Here is a 17,568-nt window from a genome sequence, read left to right as displayed (position 1 = left end):
TCTGGTGCTTTCCACTTTTATTCAGACCAAAACACATTAGACAAGTTGCTTGTTTTGAACTACTCCCTAAATTGGTGTACCAAAACATTTCACATGCAAACAAAGGAAGATAGCTGCAGAGTAAGAACCATGCCTTGTTTGTTTTGTCCCCACCTTAGCCCTAACAGTTCTAAATAATTCTTAAAAAGGGCTTTTTGTATCCTATCCACCAAAAAGTTATTTTGCCATTTTAAGAAACAAAATCACACACTGAATTTATTTACAAATCTCTAAACAGAAAGATAGATAGAACCTTGGCACAATTGCTTAACTATGGTACACTTTTTACATTAGAATGAGTGGGGGATTTATAAAGAACACCAGACTTCCATGACAGAATAGCAAATAATTGGGTAAACAAGTTTTGAAGATTGTGAGATGTATTCTCACCCTTAAATAATCATTGCAAAAAATATAGCCCACATGAGCTTTATTTCTAGGGCACAGGCAGGTCTCTAGTATGCAACAGCTCTGGTAAGCACCAAATTTTTATATCCACAAGTATCTTTAAAAGTAGTTCAGCAACAAATTCAACTATTTCTACCTCTGCTGCTGGATCGTTTTCTACCTCTACTTCTCGACCGAGAGGAACTTCTGCTACGGCTACGTGTCGGGCTCCTATTACGACTCCGGCCTCTTTTCTTCTTACTACGTGACCGTCGCCTTCCACGACTTCGTGACCTCTCAGGAAATTGTCTTTTCTTATGTTTGTGATAACTCTTTTCCCTTTCAGAGTCTCCGTTTCTTTTGCTGTAAGCGTGATCTGGACTTAGACTACTTCTTCTTCTTGACCTCCTATAATAGTTTTCATGGTATCCCGCTCTGTTTCTCCTTTCTGAATATTTACTTGGCTCTTTGGTCCATTCCGAGGTATTGTAAATATCTCTGTTGGCCTCCCAGAACTCATTGTTTGGATTTCTGAACACATGAAGAAAGTTGCAATGCTTCCCTCTTGGACACTTTTGCCTTTCAAACAAACCTGAAAACCAATTTTGAAACTCATTATCAAAGTCTGAAGACAACCGTAATTATAACCTTTGAAAGCTAAACAGACTCAGTGGACACTTCTATGTCTATTTTTATCTGCATGATTTTTCTTATCACAGATGTATGGGTGAAAGGGGTGGGTCATGTCTCGTTTTAATAACTCTAGGAAATCAATGTTGCGTTTGAAGAGACCCAGTTGGATTCTGTTCCCGTTGCAGATTTTAAGGTGGTGCAGGAGAGGAAGAGCAAACCCCATTTGTCTGTTGCCTAAGCTGGAAGTCACAGCTAGATATTGCCCCTTATCTTGATATCACATGGATAAAAAGCAAGTGTTTTGAGTAAAGGCAATTTGCCCAACATATAGGCAAGTTTGAATCAGAGTCATGTATGATCTTGTTCACTTTTAGGTGTATACTAGCAACTGCAATATCTGTTTCTTTCTAACCACATGGCAGTCAAGCGGAAGGCACATCAACTTGTATCAGACAGCTCAGTGTGGCCCAGGCATCCCTACCAGAGGTATCACTGAACCATATTCAGGGCTCAGAAGCCAGTAGCTCTAGCAAATGCACCGACTCAGAAATAGCTGCTACTGCTGGGCCCTGGCATCATCTCTCATAGGTGCTATCTTGTGTCTTGTGTGGTGTATATTAGGGTGATGACTTTTTTACAACCTCATTTTCCTGTATCATAATTTGATGAGCTTTCGTTAAATATTAGATAAAATCTTACTTTCAAAGAGATTTGATTAAAAAAACCTCACACACAAAGTGATTTAAAAAAATTATCAGTTTTTTGACCATTTTTGAAGTCACTGTAAGCAGATATAAAATTAAACCCAAGCTTTAGAGTCACATATATACAACATTATATAGGGTCATCAAACACACAAGGAAGCTTTTTTTTAGCTGCAGTAACAGTATAGACACCTCTAGAGGACGATGTTTTGCTACCTCTCCTGTAGGTTCTTTTCCCAGCATGCCCGGCAGGGTCTGCTGGCTGAGTTTTGAGGTCCCAAAAGGGGGCTTTTACTTTGCACAGGTGTGACATTTGTATACCCTATGTTGCTAAGAACACTCCCCATTGTGGAATGTGGTGTTGTGTCCAAATTTGATACGAAATATATATATATATATATATATATATATATATATATATATATATATATATATATAGAATTGTTAATACAATTTTATGAAATGGTAAAATGGCATACAAAAAAATTAAAAACTGTTTGTGCGTAACCTTTTTAAATATTTCAATGGAATATACCTCATTTTAGTCATTAATAGGCAAAAGTTCATCCATTTGTGCTACAGGAAATAATTTTTGAGGGGAAAAAAGAAAAAGTCATCACCCTAGTGTATATACCGTGCTTCCCCCCTTTTAAGACGTCATTTTATAAGCCGTAGTTGGATTTTTACACATTTGCGGGATATAAGCCATACCCCGAAAATAAGCCATACACCGAGCCAGCGGAACCCAGCATGCTGGCCACGGCAGGAGGAGGAAGAGGACTGCCGGGTTGGTGCCCGGAACTGGCTACTGCTGCTGCTGCAGCGCCACACAGAACGAGACCACCAAGCGCCCCAGCCAGCGGGACCCAGCAGCAGGACCTTGCGCCGACAAACAGCTGGGGCCTGGGGGGGGGTAGAAAGGCAGCCGTAGCAGCGCTGCATGGAGCACCCCGAGCCATGGCAGGAGGAGGAGGCGGCTTGCCAGGTCTGCGCCCGGCAGCGCCGCGCTGAGAGTCCCGAGCCTCTGGGACACAGCAGTGTTCTGTAGCACTTTGAATCCTCCTCCTCCTGCCATGGCTCGGCGCCTGGAAACGGCTGCTGCTGCTGCTGAAGCACAGACAAAGCACCCAGCAGCACCGTGTGGAGCGCCCCAAGCCACGGCAGGAGGAGGAGGATTCAAAGTGCTACAGAACACTGCTGCGTCCCAGAGGCTCGGGACTCTCCACGCGGCGCTGCCAGGCACCGACCCGGGAAGCCTCCTCCTCCTGCCTCGGCTCCTCTTCCTCCTGACGCGGCTCCTCCTGCTGCTGCGGCTCCTCGCGAGCGCGCAACTCTGAGGAGGCTTTACGCTCCTCTCCCTTCTTTCGTACTCTTCTTTCTCTCCCCTCTTTCCTTCCTCTCTCCCTCCTGCTCCCTCTTTTCCTTCCTTCCTTCCTTCCTTCCTTCCTTCCTTCTGTCCTTCCCAGCTTTCTTCCTCTCCCTCATTCTTATTCTTTCTTTCCCTCTCCTTCCTTCTTTCTCCCTTTCTGTCTTCTCTCAATCTTTCTTTTTCTTTCCTTCTTTATTCCCTTCCTTCTTTCCTACTCTTCTTTCTCTCCCCTCTTTCCTTCCTCTCTCCCTCCTGCTCCCTCTTTTCTTCTTTCCTTCCTTCCTTCCTCCCTCCTTCTCTCTCCTCAGAAACATAGGGTGCTGCTTTATACTTCTGGCCCTTAAACCCTGGAACCAGGAGAGCAGCTCCAGTGAGTCAACCTCAGCCAGTCCCTTTGGTGAAGGGTGGTGGCTCACTGGCAGAACATCTGTCCTGCATGCAGAAGGACCCCAGCATCTCCAGGTACCAGTAGCTCTGCGAAGGTCCTGCATGAAACCCTAGCGAGCCTCCACCACCCAGTGCAGTCAATCCTCAGCAAGATGGATCAGAGTTATTATCTGGTACCATATGAGGCCACGTTCTTGAGTCCTTCTTACAGTGCCACCCTCTCTCCTGTTCAGTTGCCTCCCACAGTGCTGGATAGGCTTAAGATGCCCCGTTCCTGTTGCCTCCTCAGCCCCTCCTGCGTGCTCAGGGGGCCAGCGAATCAGCGACAGGCACAGGGGGAAATGTGCCTCTCAGCTGAGTTCTCCACCGCCTGTTCAGCACGCAAATTGCTGTACCATACCATACTGACGCAATAAAAATAAGACATCCCACTGAAAATAAGCCACCCTGTGGTTTTTTGAGGAAAAAAGTTATAAGACAGTGTCTTAAAAAAGGGGAAACACGGTATATATGCACAAATCCCTGTTTCACAATTGTCTTTTTGAATATAGGAAATGCTTGATCCTGTGATGCCAAGATGTAGCATGGTGGGTTCGAATACTTTAAGCACTCAAAGGTGTGGAAATTTATTTATTACTTGATGCAGAACAGGGTCTTTCAAATAAGATACTATCAGTTGCATTCACTTTAAAATTATAATTTATGTATAATTCAGTAACATGAAAGATGTTTAGATTGAAAGACACCAGCTATTAGAGCTGGAGGTTTTCACTGACTTACCACAAATAGCTGTTTTCCACCTTGTTACTGGAGAAAATTCACATTGAAGCTGCCGACCTGCATACCACCGACCATTGAATAAAGCAAAAGCTTGCTGGCATTCTTGTTCTCTTTAAAAGTAAAAAAATATATATTATTAGAACCTCATAAAAGCAATACAAGTCAATCAAGTGATATTGCATCAACATGGGAGAATTAGCCATTTTTACTGGGAAAGAGCTTTACCAGTACAGTGGTACCTCTACTTACGAATAACTCTACTTACGAATGGAGCTCCGTCCGCCATCTTGGATGCGGTTTAGATAGGGTTGCGTCTACTTACGAATTTTTTCTCCCAATGCATTCCTATGGGATTCGACTTACAATTTTTTTCGACTTACAAATGTGCGTTCGGAACGCATTAAATTCGTAAGTAGAGGTACCACTGTATACCCACCCATACCACATAAGCCTTCCTTATGATTTCTCATTCAGTTTACCAACTGCTAAATTTTAAATACTTACGTTTGGTACTGAACATAAACATTTCCTCGAAGATGAGGTTCAAAGTTGCAGCTGACCTATATCAAAAGCAGGTTAAAACTTAATTCAGGCAGGATATGGAGCATTAATTTAAGGTAACATTTCTAATTTAAATTTGGAAGCACAGTTTATTTGTATCCTTACACAGCTGCTTTAGTTGAATGGTTTACAAGATACCTTATTTAATCACAGCACACAAAATGCACTTTCTTTCATGGTTTGGTGGCCTTTTATTTCATGTATTAATAACAATCACAGGACAGTCAGATTATCACCCATCCTATGACAGATGGCCATCATAACATTGATATATGAACATCAAATCGCATCATGGCAGCAAGCTGATGGATCTTTATCTCCACTGGAGTGGGTAAACAAAACACCCGAACTCCTTCTGATTATTCCAAGTTGCACAACGAAACAAAACTGATAAGCACAATAATTCTTAATGGATTTGTAATCTAACTATACCACTGAGGGCTAGGGAGGTAGGAGAGCAGAGAATATGGTGTTTTTTGTTGTTGTTATGTCTTACTTGTTTTAGTTTCATTAAAAAAAACCCGCACACAAGTGCAATCTCTTTTATTCTATCAAAAACTGATACCTAGCTCTTCTGTCTAACCAACACACACTTCAGGATTCAGCTAAATTTTTGACATAAATAACTGGCACACAGTGTGGCTAAGCCACACTGCATTAGGCCCATCTTCCTGAAGAACAATGTGCTGTGTAAGTGAAATTCATGAACTACGATTGCTATAAATATTTAACACTGCCTGTGATTCATCAACTGCACATTCCAAAACAGCTCTCGCATAACGCAAAGGAAGAAGTGTTACTGTTCGAGTCTTGAAAGTACTATTCCAAACCAGCAACCTATATGAACATTCCTATAAAGCAGGGGTCCCCAGACTTACCGCGCAGTGGGCCGGTGCCCGCCGCGCCGACTGCGTGGCGGGCCGGAGGGCAGGGGAGTGCGCGCGCAGCGGGCCGGAGGGCGGGGGAGTGCGTGCCCATGCGCATGCGCACACGCGCCCGTGCGGGGGAAAAAATCGCCGAAAATCGCTTGTGCGCATGCGTATTGGCCTCCCCCGACCCGGAAGTGCATCGGAAATGACCTCTTCTGGGTCGGGAGAGGCCCATACGCATGCGCACAAAGGATTTTCGGCGATTTTTTGCCGATTTTTTAGATCGTCGCCGCGCCGCAAGAGCGGGCGGCGGCAGCGGGCGTCGTCGCGGGCCGGATTGGGAGGCCGATTGGGCCGCATCCGGCCCGGGGGCCGTAGTTTGGGGACCCCTGCTATAAAGCCTTGTTCTACATCCCCACCTTCACCGTCCTTCCTATTAAACTAACTCCCTCTGGATGAAAACAGAGCTTTTTCTTTAATGGGTTATACTGTCATGGGAAAAAGAAAAGTACACCCTCTTTGAATGCAATCTCGGATTAATAACAACACATGACATATTACACCATGTCACGATTTATTTAACAACAATGAAGCCAAAATGGAAAAGCCATGTGTGAAAAACTAAGGAATTAAGAGGCTAAGTAGCAGGGACTTATTCTGACCCCACCCCCACTGAACACACAAACACACCAAGTATTTCATGGTAGAGATCCTGATCTAACTGCTTCCTCCCTATTTTTTTACTCTCCACATCTGCATATGAAGGGAAATTAGGAATGCCTAGGATGATATCCAAATGTGGCAGCCCATTCACACAACAATCATTCTCCTAGCATAAGCCTTGTTCTGGTGTAGCACAAGAGTTACAGTGAGTGTCTTGTGCTTGCAAAAGCTGTTGTGTGACCCCAAGCACGACCACTATGATACTTGGTGATACCTCAAGCTTGCGGGTTACCACTTGCCCAACATCAGCTCGCAAATTTCTTGCATTAACATATTACATTGGATCTTAACCTGCAATTAGGGAATAGCAAAACAATATTTTGCGTTTTACCTTGAACTGAATAACCTTTCCCACATTCCTGAATTCAGGAAGTACATCTTCATAGAAATCTAGGAACTGTTGGTGCATTTCTTCCTCACTGTACTCCAGGCTTGCATCTGTGTCATAGTCATCTCTTTTACACTGCTCCATCCCAAAAGTAAAAAACATACCCCTAATAAGGAGTGTCTGACTAGAGGTTGGATGGTTATGCCTCCGCGAACATCTTAAATTTAAAGAAAGAAAGAAAAAGAAAGATAGCAAAGAATTCAGTACAAAGCTGGATAAGTTGTAGACAAATTCACTGACACTAGCTTGCAGTTTTCTGTTTTGATGTCTCAGTTGTGACTTGTGAAAGTAACATCCCGCCCAGGTCTAGTTAGCTAGCATGGGGATCAGGTGTCTGGTCCTGCAGTGAGCATTTGGGCTTTCTGGAATCACCATTTCTGCCAGAGGCATACTTTGGTCTGAATTACCTAGGTGGATAGACCTCCCTTTTGCCAAAATCTCAATCTGGCCTTGAATGCAGATTCTCAATTTCAGAATCTAGGTTGCATTTGCAGTGAAGCTAAAAACACAAGCACCAACATAGCTTTTAGTTCTCCAACAGCTATAATTAACTTCAGACATTTAGGAGGTTCAGTTCTGTCCCATCCATCATTTATTCTTTTAGCTATGCCGGTCCTTCTTTCCTAATTTTTATGGGCCTAATATGCAGTGGGAGGAAATTAAAAACTAGAACTTTAATACAAGCAGCAGTAGCAGTTATTTAGATCTTTCGTTTAAAATGGAACAGTTCAAGAAACAGCAACTTAGATCCTACATTTTCCCCTTCATTCACAGGCTTTTGAACATGAAAAAGCAGAAATCTCCCTTTCAGAGTGTGAAAATGAGAGCTAAACTGATGTATTGAAACAGTAATGCATCTGTAGATTCCCTGCCCCCAGCAAAATAAAATGCAAGCCATATTTTTAAAAGGTCCATATAGAATTGAATTACCTGTCTCCAAATTTGCAAGCTCCAGTTTTTATATAGAACGGGCAATTGGCACAATCTTTCTCACGTCCCATATTCTCTGGGGGCTCTGGATTATGCCAGGTGGTTCCATTTTCTACCTGGATTTTTTTATAGAAAACAAGAACATTATATATGTTAACAAACTGAAGACTGGTCATGAATAAATTCAATTTTTCTATGAAAATAGGAGTGATTATAATTGCAAGATGGTGGGGAGAAACAATTTTACCACTGAAATGTAATGCCACTGAACAGTTTAGGGAAATACTAAAGTCTACTTTAAATATTGAAAACTAGACCAAAGAAAAGACTGGAGAGGTTTAAACCCTAAAAACATACACTTTGCCTTAGAAGTGTGAAACTTTGCATACTTGTACACTGAATATACTGAACAATTTTTGTTATGCATCCCAGTAAGCTTCAACAGGCCTTGTACATCCCACTAAATTCAACAGGACTTGCTCCCAGGAAATCAAGCATAGAATTGTAGCCCAAGTGTAAGTCCTGTTGAGTGTATGCAGAGTGCTAAAATACTTCTGGGCACTGCACTAATACACTGCAGAAGGCAATTCTCTTTCCAAAGAGAATGACACCTTTTCTGTACCGTTAGAACCTGTAGAATCCCTGTCCTCTGACCTTCAGGGAGGCTTTAAAGCACAGGAATCTAATTCAGTCACATCAGCAAATTTATGAGCATCTTCATGGTCCATCAGCTTAAAAAAATTATATATCAGGAGTGCATTGAATCTCTGAATGACTGATACTGAACAGCTCCATGTTGATTTTGAGCACATATTCTTAAGAAAATAAGCATCTTTTTGAAACAGGATGAGGTCCACACAGTCTAGTTCTTCTTGGCAAAATTCATAGCAAGCTGCAGGGATCCTATCTCAGGAATAGTTTTGTGAGGGACAGGGGATACCGGGAGGTCCCTCCCATCTTGAGCTCCAGCCCATCCCCGAGCGCTGGGGAAAGCAGGGAGAGTTCCGCCTCAAGTGGAGAAGCAGGAAGTGGTGTCCGAGGCTCAGGCAAGGTAGCGGAGCCACTGCCCAAGGTGGGACAGGAAGGGGGGAGCAAGGGGGGAAGGCCGATCCCGCCCACCCCGGAATTGCGCAAGAAACGTCATGGGAAGAGGCTGGGTCTCCCCAAGCTTCTTTGCTGGAGAAAAACGCGCCAACCTCCATTCGGAGGTACTGAGGAAGACTGACAACATGTCACACTATCTGTAAATAACATTGCCTTGAGTACTGTAAATACACAGCACCAATAAAAGGATAAAATGCAGAGCTGTGTAGAGTCGTTACTCTGAAGTATCCCACCCAGGCCACTGTGACAAGTTTGCTCCGTTAAAGAGAGATGTATGGTGCGATCCAAGCTAATTACATAACCCATATGAAAGAACAAGCTGCCATTGTTCTCCAGAAAGAAGAGCAGCTCAGAATTCTAGTTTCGGTGATCCATTTTCAACAGCTCTAAACATACCTGACTTTCAGCCTGGTCCAACATCTTCTGCACAGCTTCCTATAAATGGTGCAAACATAGGACTAGTGAAAACCCTGAATGGAGACATCATCTGGTTTCTTCAGTCAAGACCATAATATTCATGTTTTATATTATGTTCTGTTTGTTTTGTCAAATAAAACTGGAAAAAGCTTCCATGTTATGAAGAATGCCCAAAGAAAAATGTAGAAAACATTCTAGTTACATTTAAATAATTCCTCCAATTACTTGACACAATTCCCAAATTTTGACACAAAATGCTTAAAGAGCAAACAGAACTGAAGGTTAAAATATATTACCATATTGGTACAATTTTCAAGTATCTGCAAGGCAAATAAAGACAGCAGCCCAGTCCTGCAAGTGATTTAGCACAACCATACATCTTTTGAAGACTTTTCTCAACTTCTATTTGAGCTGAGTGGCCCAGATTCACCATCCAATTCTTATCACAAGGAATTTTCTCCTGAAGGATTTCATGCCAAAGACTGCTGTGAAGATTGTGCCTAGAAACTGGTTTTGAAACAGTTTTCTCAGTGATGTCCAGAAGGTCAAACATACCCAGGTCCACCTGCTGCCACCAATGCAGTGGTGTCTTTGAGAGGGACAGAGTCCCTATGATATCTGTGTAACCAGAGTTCAGTGCCCCAGTATGTATTCAAGCTGGGTACCAGCGTACTGAAACCAGTTCAGCCTGCAAAAAGGAAGTTTCCAATAGAGTAAGGAGAATTATTAACCAGCTTTGGGTTTTCTATTGGACTACAGAAAGGAGTGCCTTAGGAACCCAGTTGCCCAAGTTTAGCAATCATACCTTTCCCCTGACATACATGCACTTGTTTTGGCTTAATTTTCAGCTTGCACTGATTTCCAGTGTACATCATCCCCCTTGGTTTCTCAATGTCTAGATGCTGTAATGGGCTGGATAAGGGCTAATGAACCGAAGCTGAATTCTCACAAAGAGAAGGTACAATAGACTTGTGGTTTCTGAGTTCACAGATTTGGTAGGTGGCCTGTTCTGGATGGAGTTGCATTCCATCTGAAAGGTCAGGATCACTGACAGGGTGTACTCCTGGATTCTAATTTGTCTGGAAGTAGTTTCAGTGGCACAGAGTGCCTATATTCCTCAACAGGGGTAGTCTGGTTACTGTGATTCAAGCTCCAATGGCCTCCCATTTAGACTACTGCAACACACTCAACTTGGTGCAGCCCTGAAAGATGGTTCAGAAGATATAGCTAGTGCAAAATGCAGCCACCAGAGTCTTGTTGGGTATGCTGCCTAGGGACCATAGAATATCATTTGAAGATCGGCATTGCCTACCAATTAACTGCCAAGCCCAATTCAAGGTTCCAGTCTTGCTGTAGAAAGCCCTAAACAGCTTGGCACCCAGTTATCTAAGGCAGCACCTTTCCCCATATCAAAGAAAGTTTGGGGGCTGATGAATCAGTAAATGAACATCTTTAGAAATAGCACCCCAGCTACAGAACATGCTCCTCCTAGGACTTTGGTGGCAACATTGTTCAGCAACAGGCACCAACTGAAGACGTCCTTTTTGCCAGTTTTTTCTATGTAGAGGAACACCTAGATTTTTAAGAAACTGATGGATGGTTTCTAGTTCTTGGTACTGCCTATATGTATATATCTATAACATGTTTGTCATTTATGTAGTGACATTAATGACAGGGGTCTTAGGAGGAAGAGTGGGATATAAGTTTTGAAAATCAAATAAAATTATTACTTCCATCAAAGCTAAAAGTGGCAAATTCCCTCAACATCATACTTTTGCTGTAGTAGTAAGGAATGGACAGTTTCCCACAATTTCATCTACTTTCAAAAGATACTAGGAGGAGTACTCAGTCAAGGTTGCTATCTATATATTACACAAACTGCTGGTCAACTAAAACAGTTTCATAATCTCATTTGCTATTGTTCTGGACCAGTTAAATCCCAACATAATAAGAGGCAAAGCATGGGCCTGGATAGCTCCGTTGGTTACAGCGTGGTGCTGATAATGCCAAGGTTGCAGGTTTGATCCCTATGTGGGGCAGCTGCATATTCTTGCATTGCAAGGGGTTGGACTAGATGATCCTCAGGGTGCCTTTGAACTGTACAATTCCATGATTAAGATCACCATTTGCTCTCTATATGCTGAGCAAGGCATTCAACAAATTAACCTACAAGAAGCCGAAAGCATTATATTATGTTCCTTCCCACACCCAGCAAGCTATAGAAAAAGATACATCTTGATGAATGAGTCAGGTAAAGATGAGCTGTAACATCTTTGAGTGGAAAAAATGGTTAAGGAATCGCAGCAGTAAAATTACTTGTGAAGTTAAGTTCTTAAACAGTTAGTATACGTATACTTGCTACAGTTTCTTAGAGAGATTACACTACAGTTAAACATAAGAATTCATAGCTTGTGCCCAGAACCTCCCAACAATAATTCTGTGTGTGAGGACTGGCCCAACAGTCACAAGAAACCATTCTCTCTGCCAGTTGCAGAACTGTAGGGGAGGATAGCCTGGCGGCAGCTACCGACAAATGTATTGATAGCTGCTGAGAGTTTGTGTCCCTTCTCCCTCATGAAGTGTAATCACAATTGCCAGCTGCAGTGAAGCAGGCTGCCAAAGGGCACAAAATATTTGGGAGCATTCATGGAACATTTCAGGGGAGATTCTATTTTGTCCTTCTGTTTGCTGTGCCTTTTAAAAACAATGAAAAATAACAAGCATTTGCCCGGAGCCTTGGGAATAAGGCAAGATACTGCAGCAATAATATTAGCAACTTATATACTGCCCTGAATAACGAAGGGTGCACCTACAATTACAGTGCTTTCTTATACATGTCTACTCAGAAGTAAATCCTTTTGAATTCAATGAGGTTTACTCCCAGTAAGCAGGTATAGCATTGCAGCCTCACTTATTCATAGCATGTTCAATTTACAACATTATACAGAAGCACAGAAAGAAAAACTTTTCAACCCTCGTGTCCCAACACTATGTCATTTTGTTCTTTTTTTTAGTCCTATTATTACTGTAAGAGGATATGCACTGTGTTTTATCCTCCTAGAGCAGGAATCACCTCTCTCTCTCTCTTCACTTGTTTTTTCCGGTCCTCCTCCTCTTGTTCTTTCCTTTGCTGTTCCTCCCATTCTTCTTTTATTCTTTGCTTTAAAAAACAAACACAGACTGGCATTATGCTAAATATCTCCAGGAAGGCTGAACAGATAAAATTTGGTTTAACCAATAAGTGAACTATATGTAAACTAATTTGCCATTTACTTCTTCTGAGATACTGAAGAAAGCAACATAGGTCATTAGATGTGTGTAAACTTCCTTTTTTCCCCTTCATTGCAGATTACAGTTAACACAGAACTGAACTAGCCTTAAAAGTCCAACTTTTTGCCCTCATCCTTTAAAATCAGCCTCCCAACAATCAATGAAAACTTTTCCAGAAATAAGCCAACCGTAACCACTATACTTTAGTGCTGTGTTTTCCAAAATTAGTCAAAGGTAAAATGAAGGTGTGAAATCTAACACTGTCCATCTCCCAGGGAAAAGTCACCTCTGACAGAATTGGTTCTCACCCCCCCCCCACCCCCAGCAGTTCCTCCAGCAACCCTGCTCCAGCAGGTTGCAGGGTTTTCCAGAGCAGAGACAGATGGAGGTGGTGGGTGGCTGGAGAGAGAAGTCCTCTCATACAACCATTGCTTTTTGGTGTGTGTGTGTGTTTTTAATAAAGACCTCAGTAATTATTTTTATGTTTAGAATGTCTGCTCCAAAAGGGTAGTCAAAGCATATACTGCACCTCTTCCTCTTCTTGACGTTTTCTTGCTGCCTCTTCTTTTGCTTTCCTGATCTTAAAAGCTTCTTGTGCCCTTTCTTCTCGCAGCAACCACTCCTCATGAAGCCTCTGCCTGCAAATAGAATTCGATGAATGCTGGGTTATCACTGAATATCATCTTACTATTTTTTATTTCTAAAAAAAAAAAATTCCATCTTTCTATTTAAAATAGTAATATTAAAATTACCGGTAAGTACTGTTTAAAGAAGCAAAAGCACAGCAGTAAAGTAGCAGTAGTATGGCTAAACCATATAAGCAAATTACTAATAAGAGTGGAGGCACCCAGGGGGAAACATTGCCTGGTGTCTAAAAGGTAATAATGATGGTGTCAGACTAAGCAACCTGGGGATAGAATTCCAGAGATTTCTCTTGTGTAGTTGCTCACCTAATCTTCAAAGACGGACATCTAAAGAAAGGCCTCAGAAGAGCTAGGGGGCACAGGCTCCAATTCATACAGTGCTAACTTATACATGTTTACTTGCCATTTAAAGCACTATGTTCAATGGAGATTAACCCTAGATAGCTATGCATAGGGTTGCAGCCTCAAGACTATTTAGCAGAGTAATTCCTCAAACTTTTGGACTATGACCTAAAACAGGCAATTAAACACTGCAACTTTACATTTCACTTGCACAACAGCAGTGGGCTGGAAGGGGAGGATGGAATTGGCAAAAGTCACCCCACCTCTGCCAACAAGACGGTGGAAGTAAAGTCTGGATCCAGCCCACCACCTTTGCATTTGGTTTGCTGAGTTAGCTAAGCAATGTTAATATATCATAGGGGCATCCTCTTGTTCCATCACATTTCATTGAATATCAGCCACTGGAACTTTATTCTAAGTAGGCCTAAATACGCATAGAGTAGAGCTGCCAATTATATATAATTTTAATTTACCTTTCCTCTTCGAGTTGTTTTTCTTCATCATCTAGGTCGTCATCTTCTAGCTTTTCAGAAACCTGTTCATCTTTCTCTCCTTTTTCTGAAGAGAAAAAAGTGTACCTCTTTTTAAATATATAAGATAGCTTACCCTTGCCATGAGGCAAGCCACTGCATTCTACACAATCTAAGGTCCAAGACAGTAATCGGTGCATGCATAGAGCCTATGTTCTCAAGATTGCCACAGTCATGAATTACACTTTCCAACCTATAATCAGATGAAGAGGCTGCAGCATTGTCGACAAGTAATGAAAAACAATTACTTATTATTTTCAATCTAAAACATTTTTAAACACTTCTGAATACCAATGGCAACCATCTTCTGAGAGCTGAAATTTACCTCATATTTCACAAGTAATCTGTACCATTCATCAACTTAACTTTTACCTGAATCTCTCAATCTTGCTAGTGCTTGTCTCTTTTTCTTCCGTTTCTCTTTCTTCAAAAGTGCTCTGTACTTTTTGTGGCTGAAAATGGAAAAAAGATTCTTCTTTGTTTTTGTAGTAATTGGCCAGCTAACAGTCAACTAGGATTTCCTAAATGCTGAACATACAAACATTTATAACAATGTTTTCATATTGGATTAAAACAACAAACAAATGTCATTTTTTCCGATAGTATTGTCATGGAATTCTACTCAATATGATCCAGAGCAGAACTCCGATGTATAGTTAGCAGAGTAAAAACTTAAACATGTTGCAGGATTCCCCCAAAATAGACCAGAAGCAATTATTTCATCCAGCAGAGCTTTACTGCTACTGAAGACAAATGAGCATAACGGTCACAAATCCAATACATTCAGGATTGGATGTAGTCCATAAGAAATGCAGTTGCAGCAGACTTAACTTAAACTTACAATAACTTATAAGTCTAAACCTTAACACTAAACATACTATGTACAGAACACCACACCAGAAGGAAAAGAGATAGAAAGAGAAAATGAAACCCAGGCTCCTTCTGGACTATTTTTGTAATCAGCATGACCTCGACAGAAGAGATAAGAATTTATGTCAACTGTACTCAGCTTCTCTGAAGGAAAAACCCAAACATCATGAACCACCTGCTTTTTTCTTTCACACAGAGACGCCCCAAGAACCCTCTTGAATTAATTAGAATAGGAAAGATCTCTACACATCAGATCAATACTTTCTGCACTAAGAAATGCAAACTGACAAGTATATCACAACAAACCCAGTGGGACTTTGGTGAAGACATGTGTGAGATTGCCCTGTAAACTGGTTCTTTTATGGTAAAATCCTATGCATATTTATTCAAAGGTCAAAGGCTGACAGGTTTGCAGCCATTAATGTTAAGCTGAATTGCAACCACTTAAATTTACTTGTTTTAATATTTTGCTACAAAACATTTTTTGGAAAAAAGAAAGAATGCAAGCTTATTATTCCAACCAAGAAATAAAGGAAAATACTAAACGAATAATGAACAAAAGAAAGAAAAACTGGGCACAGATTGTCAGTTCTGTAAAATTTCTAGTTCAAAATGTATACAAATGATCAAGTCTAAGAAATGTTTCAACAGCAATTCCCCAACCAACTATAGAAGTACAATGACTTTGTTTTAAAGTGCACTGTACCAAACTTCCCAGTACCAATCCTTAAGAAGACATTACTCCTTTAACAATTATTTACTATTCAGTTTGCAACAGTTGGCATAGTCTCAGGGGTCTTTTTAATTGCATACCAAAGGCCTAAAAGGCATCCACACATAAAAGGGGAAATTTATTTTTCTCACTTTCTTGTATCACATCGGTGACCCTTTCTCTATACAGGCTTAACGATTTTGCAATTTCATTAAGCATTAAGGGTTTTGTATTCGCTTCAAGCCACAGCGATGCTTCAAAGCTCACCACTTACCTATACGTTCCCCGCGGGGGCCCCCTCCTTCCTTCGCATCACAACAAATGACATCTGCCTGCCTCATGGCTTTCCCCCAGGTGCCCTTTAATCCCACCCATTCGGAGCTAAGCAGCACCCGAGGCACGCGCAGCCTGTCAGGCTTCCCAGCTGCCCCTGCAGAAACCTTCCCGCCCTTATGAAGCCCAGCTCAACCTTCCACTACCAGAGGCAGGAGCAGCCCCTAAAGCAGCGCAGCTTACGCTTGGGTCGTTAGGGTTGTGTGGCGCGCTGCCTCCTCACCGAAAGCGCCACGTGTGGGAACCAGGAGCTGAGGCGAGCGGAAGAGCGAGCGAGCGCCACCTCCGGACCCCCCTCCGTGCGGAAAGCTCCCCATAAGGGGGACCAGACCCTCCGCAGAGCTCTCCTTACCTCACTTTCGCCGGCCCTTCTTCCGCCACCAACGGCGGAGACACGGGCGCCGCCATGTTCCACAGTTTCTAAGGCAATCACGTGACGAGGAACCACCGGACGTGACATCCGCTCACTTCCGGGTTTGCTGCCGGAGCTGAATGGTCTGAACAGCTAAGAGACGTAGAAAGCGTCGGCTTATACAGCGCCACATTTACTGTCAATTCCTACTGCTCTGGGGTTGGAACGGGCTTCCTGTACTCACTTCCAGTGCACAGTGCAAAAGCGGGGTTTGAATTATGAGAGAGGCAAGGCATAGGGAAGTGGACCATCTCCTGTTTTTTGCTTGCAAACTCCTTTTTCTTTTTTACACTCTTCTCCCCGGGGTGGAACTAGAATTGTCTATAGAAATCAATGGGGGATCTTGGGCGAATCACTATGTCTCAGCCAAACCTACTTCACAGGGTGGGTGGGAGAAGCAAGCATACTGCCTTGAGCTCATAGGGGGAAGGGTAGAATTAAAATGGGAGTAAATAAAGAATAAATAACTAGCCCCCAACATGCAAAAGAGATCTAATCCCAAAGAAATGTGTTACAGGGTTGTTCTAAACCACTTCCAACTGGGAATATTAATTTATTTATGGTTTTTATGAATCCAGAGGAGCTCAGGGTCATATATAAGAAGCAGTAAGGCAAAATACATTTAAAATGAATAAAAAACACACAAGCTAAAAATGAAATAATAATTCTAACCCCATTTGTCTATTCAATTCAATATGGCTTCTGAGTAGACTTTGTTAGGATTGCTAATCATCAAAACACTAACTTCTACAACTAAGGATTAAACATCTCAATGTCTAGATAAATAAATAAAAAATTCAGCTGATGTAAATCTCGGGTAAGATCATTCCAAAGCTGTGTTTCCACCACAGAGAAGGCCTTTCTGCACCCTCTCACTATAAATCCTGGCAGGGATCAGAAGCAGAGTCCTCTGCCTCTCTCATCACCCCCAGTTTTAAAGAGGAGGCAATCCTGCAGATATTTGGACCTTGAGTCTTTTAGGGCTCTACAAACAGTTGCCAACACCTTGAAACCCAGTAGTACAGAGGCAGCCAATGCAGAACTTTTAAGGTCAGAGATGCCAGATCACATATCACTGCCCTATTTAATAACTTGGCAGACACATTCTGCACTAGTTGTAGCTTCCAGTTTGTTTCCGAGTGCAGCCCCACATAGGCAGACTAT

At 42.1% G+C, this 17,568-nt stretch overlaps 1 protein-coding gene across 1 annotated transcript; it reads right to left on the bottom strand.

The window, feature by feature from the left end:
- Window positions 1–227: 227 nt before the first annotated feature.
- ZRSR2 (zinc finger CCCH-type, RNA binding motif and serine/arginine rich 2) lies at window positions 228–16,422 on the bottom strand. The gene is made up of 11 exons (XM_035115987.3): window positions 16,345–16,422; window positions 14,450–14,529; window positions 14,021–14,105; window positions 13,091–13,199; window positions 12,365–12,451; window positions 9,271–9,309; window positions 7,771–7,886; window positions 6,784–6,997; window positions 4,804–4,859; window positions 4,300–4,409; window positions 228–1,018 (listed from the first exon to the last, which is right to left on the bottom strand). The coding sequence occupies exons 1-11, from the start codon at window positions 16,398–16,400 to the stop codon at window positions 570–572; spliced, it is 1,401 nt and encodes a 466-aa protein (XP_034971878.1). The 5' UTR covers window positions 16,401–16,422; the 3' UTR covers window positions 228–569.
- Between the last annotated feature and the right edge of the window lie 1,146 nt (window positions 16,423–17,568).

The sequence above is a fragment of the Zootoca vivipara genome, chromosome 4, assembly GCF_965207765.1.
Source record: "Zootoca vivipara chromosome 4, rZooViv2.hap1.1, whole genome shotgun sequence".
Classification (NCBI taxonomy): domain Eukaryota; kingdom Metazoa; phylum Chordata; class Lepidosauria; order Squamata; family Lacertidae; genus Zootoca; species Zootoca vivipara.
The sequence above is the reverse complement of the archived record's forward strand: the minus strand, read 5'-3'. Positions and strand labels throughout refer to the sequence as shown.

Excerpts from the sequence above, each read along its gene's own strand:
- ZRSR2 (XM_035115987.3), bottom strand. The coding sequence starts at position 16,400 with ATGGCGGCGCCCGTGTCTCCGCCGTTGGTGGCGGAAGAAGGGCCGGCG. Across the intron at positions 14,530-16,344 it reads GAAGGGCCGGCGAAAGTGAG|CCACAAAAAGTACAGAGCAC; the intron begins GTAAGGAGAGCT and ends TTCCATTTTCAG. Across the intron at positions 13,200-14,020 it reads AAACAACTCGAAGAGGAAAG|GCAGAGGCTTCATGAGGAGT; the intron begins GTAAATTAAAAT and ends TTCTATTTGCAG.